At 43.3% G+C, this 4,395-nt stretch overlaps 1 protein-coding gene across 1 annotated transcript; it reads left to right on the forward strand.

Annotated features, from left to right (window-relative positions):
• Positions 1-1,033: 1,033 nt before the first annotated feature.
• On the forward strand, positions 1,034-1,585 carry LOC115990579. The gene has a single exon (XM_031114394.1). It carries the CDS (start codon positions 1,034-1,036, stop codon positions 1,583-1,585), a length of 552 nt encoding a protein of 183 aa, XP_030970254.1.
• Positions 1,586-4,395: the final 2,810 nt, after the last annotated feature.

Genomic DNA, 4,395 nt, shown 5'->3' on the forward strand with positions numbered 1-4,395 from the left:
CTGTTGCCACCGCATTGAATGCTCTATAGCTAACTCTCTGGTCGCATTAATGAAGAAGTGATATCTAAACTGTACTTTTTAGCCTTACAACTACTCCCAAAGATTTTAAGAAGGTGTTAATGGGACAAGGATCAACACCAGCAATCTAATGTAAACATGGAGGGTGAAGATGAAAGAAAGTAGAGAGTATAAAATAGAAGGAAGACCCAAATGGAAGAGGATCGGAAAATTGAGAAAGAAATAATGTAGCAATAAGAGTTGTACTTGTAATCAACTTCAAAAAATATATATAAGAACTGATCTCCTCAGACTGTGTCGAGGACTATTTTCTTTCGAGAAAACCAGTCTTTCTTTACCTTATTGTCATTTGAATCCACTATAATTGCTAACCAACTCATTATAGCCTAGTTTTCCAACCCACTCTCTACAAATTCATTGTATTGGGCTCTTTGAACCTAGATTTTTTTAACTTTTAGGCTTAGGACCCAAATTGCGTCCTTACAATTGGCGCCGTCTGTGGGAAATTCTTATGTTCTAGTGAGCTTAACATTCAGTTATAGTGGGTTTAGGTCCGAATCAGGTGGAATCTATGGGGTCCCAACGTCAAGATCATTTCCTCCATCTTAAACGAAAAAGAGACCGGAAGGGAAGTGTGCATACCACCCATACTAGTAGGAGTCAATCTCGAGGTGGGAGCCACATCTCCCATGAAGAGAATGCTAGAAACATGCAACAGGATATAGATCATTTGCAGAGGAAACTACGCCGTAAGCAAAGAAGAAGGACTTCTTCAAGCTCAGAATCACCCTCCGATGATAATGGTAGTTATAGGCCTAGGTCGAGGACTCCTCCTAGTGAATCTTTCTCGTGTGATGAGAAATACCATCATGAGCGCATAAATAAGAGCTCGTCTTGCAAAGGCGTGGGAAATGACGTTATGAGTAAGGCGTTAAACCAAATTTCCAGGTCGCCTTTCACATGTAGAATTGAAGGAGGAAAACTTTCTTAGCACTTTACTCAGCCAACATTCACGATGTACAATGGTCGAATAACTGTCCACTTCAAGAATGAGGCCTTGATGTGCAAGGTGTTCCCATCCAATCTAGGGCCTGTGGCAATGAGATGGTTTGATGGCCTCGGAGCAAGTTCTATAGATTCCTTCAAGAAACTTACCCTGGCGTTTGGATCTCACTTTATCACATGCAGTAGGGTTCCTCGAGCCCTAGACTCCTTGCTATTTATGACCATGCGAGAAGGGGAGATCTTGAAAACGCACTCAGACAGATACTGGGAGATGTTCAATGAGATAGATGGTGACTTTGATGATGTGGCCGTAAGAACTTTCAAGGTCGACCTACCTGCCAAGCATGGTTTAAGGAAGTCTTTGACTAGGAAACCTGCTAATAGTGTACGTCAACTCATGGACCGAATTGATAAGTATAAGTGGGTCGAGGAAGACCAACAACAAGGGAAGGGGAAGGCTAAGGTTATCCCTCAAGAGATGAGGGATTTCAGGTCGGACCAATACAACAATAACCGGCCCCGAAGAGACTTTGCTGGGCAATGGGGGTCTACCATTACTTAAATGGTTAACACGGTGGTCTAAGAACCAGTACACCAAGTCTTGGAGAAAATCAAGAACAAGTCATTCTTTAAATGGCCAAATAAGATGGGGGGTGACCCCATGAAGCACAATTAAAGCTTTTATTGCCAATACTACCAGGATCGAAGGCACACCACAGAGGATTGGAGAACTTTGTGAAATCACCTAGAGCAATTGGTCCGAAAAGGGAGGTTAAAGCAATTTCTGTATCATCCTAGTGGGCAAGGGGCCCAAGCAGGATTGGAACCTCGGAGAGATGCTTCTTCGAAAGCCCCTTTGGGCACAATTGATGTCATCTTCACTACTCCAGTGAGGACTGATTCTCATCCGTCTAGGGTGATGTCTGTGGCTCAGCCGCCTGCCGAGGACTCTAGCCATGAGCCGAAGAAGGCTAGGATGGAGATCCGACCAATACTGAGCTTCTCGGATGAAGATAAGGTTGGAACAATGCAAACACATGATGACGCCCTAGTGGTCACCTTTAGGATAGGGGGTATGATGTGAAGAGGGTGTTGGTGGATCAGGGTAGCGGGAAAAAAATTATGTTTCCTGACTTGTACAAGAGGCTAAACTTGAAACCGGAGGATTTGACAGGTTATGACTTACCCCTGTTGTGCTTTGATGGGAAGGTTGTTATTCCAAAGGTTCAGATTATACTACAAGTGCAAGCAAGTTCAGAGGTAGTGGAGGTGGATTTTATTGTGGATGCTTATTCTCCCTACACAGCCATTGTAGCACGATCTTGGCTTCATGCCCTAGGGGCTGTTTCTTCCACTTTACACTTGAAAGTGAAATATCCGTCTGGGGATCAGGTTGAAGAACTGGTTAGGAGCCAATTCGTGACTAAGCAATGCTTGGTGGCCGCCATTATGCATCAGTCTGAAATCGGGTCCTCGGCCTCCACTGATAGGGGCTTGTAGCAATCAAAGGCTCTGGTGTCACCTATGGAGGAGACAGCTGAGGGGGCAAAGTGTGAGGATTTAGAGAAGATTGTGGTAGATGATGATTCAGAAAGGTTTTTTCAAGTCGGAGCTCAGTTGCCTCTTCAGGAGAAGGAAGAGCTGATAGAGTTTCATAGGAGGAACATTGACGTGTTCGCGTGGAGTGCTTACGAAGCTCTTGGGGTGGATCCAAATTTCATCTATCATCATTTGAGATTTATATAGATGATATGGTGGTGAAGAATAAGGCGGTGTCCGAGCATGTGGGAGATCTTGAGGATATTTTTGAGATACTGAGGAAACACAAACTCCGCCTTGGCGTAGGCTCAGGTAAATTTCTAGGCTATATGGTCACTCATCATGGAATTGAGGTCAACCCTAATCAGGTTAAAGCAATTAACATTCTACAACCACCTTGGAATCCTAAAGAAGTCCAGAAGCTAATTGGAATAACTGCTGCCCTGAATCGGTTTATCTCTCGGTCAGCAGATAGATGTAGACCATTCTTCTAGTTGTTGAATAAGTGGAAGGGATTTGAGTGGACCGAGGAGTGTGCCTTGGCCTTCTAGCAACTTGAGAAATACCTTTCTCGTCCACCTATCATGTCTAGGCCTGAGGTGGACGAGGTCTTGGTTGCTTACATTTCTGTGGCTTCCCATGTAGTAAGCTTGATACTAATATGAATTGACAATAATGTGCAGAGGCTAGTTTACTATATAAGTAAGTCGTTGCATGAAGCAGAAGTTCGTTATCTATCATTGGAGAAGGCCATTTTGGCAGTAGTACATGCTACACATAAACTTTCTCACTACTTCCAGTCTTACACAGTTGTTGTTTTAACTCAACTTCTGTTTCGATCACTACTTCAGAGTGCTGATTTCATAGGGAGGATTGCCAAATGGGGTACGATCCTACGAGCTTTTGATATCAAATATATGTCTCGCACCTCTCTCAAGGGCCAAGTCCTCACAGATTTGGTGTCCTAGTTTGCTGAATCCCCATTAGAAGAAAAGATAGAGAAGTAGAACATGGATGGAAAATCAGTTGACATGTTCTCCTTACAAAAACCTTTATCCTAGAGGGTATACGTTGATGGTGCAGCGAATCATAGAGGATCTAAAGTGGGGCTAGTTCTGATATCTCTTGAAAAAATCACAATTGAGAAATCCTTAAGATTGGGCTTCTCGGCCACAAACAACGAGGTTGAGTATGAGGCTCTATTGGTAGGAATGACCATGGTTCAGAGAATGGATAGAAAAGTAGTGAAGATATTCTCAGATTTGAGGTTGGTTGTAGGCCAAGTAAGTGGGGAGTTAGAGGCTTGGGACATGAAAATGCAAGAATACTTAAGTCAGGTCAGGCAATTACAATCAGGGTTTGAGTCTTTCAACTTACTGTATATCCCTAGAAACGGAAACACCCATGCTGATTCTCTAGCCACTCTTGCAACCTCCTCGGCCTAGAGCTTGCCTTGGGTTATCCTTGTTGAAGACTTGTGTGAACCTACTGAGTGGAAAAATGAGGTGGTTTATATTCATCAAATTAGAGTGGGACCTAACTAGATGGATTCTATCATGTTATTCCTTAAGGAAGATATCTTGCCCGATGGAAAGTCCAAGGCTGACAAAGTACGAAGAAAGGCTCCTCGGTTTTAGCTGTTCGAGAACCAAAAGTTGCATAAGTGCTCTTTTTCTAGGTCATATTTACTATGCATACACCCTAAGGCATCTGAGCTACTCCTTAAGGAGTTACATAAAAGGATTTATGGAAGTCATAGAGGAGGTAGGTCTTTGGCTCACAGAGCTCTCACCTAGGGATACTGATGGCCAAACATGCAGAAGGATGTGTAAG

Source organism: Quercus lobata, chromosome 5, assembly GCF_001633185.2.
Source record: "Quercus lobata isolate SW786 chromosome 5, ValleyOak3.0 Primary Assembly, whole genome shotgun sequence".
In the NCBI taxonomy this organism is placed as follows: Eukaryota; Viridiplantae; Streptophyta; class Magnoliopsida; order Fagales; family Fagaceae; genus Quercus; species Quercus lobata.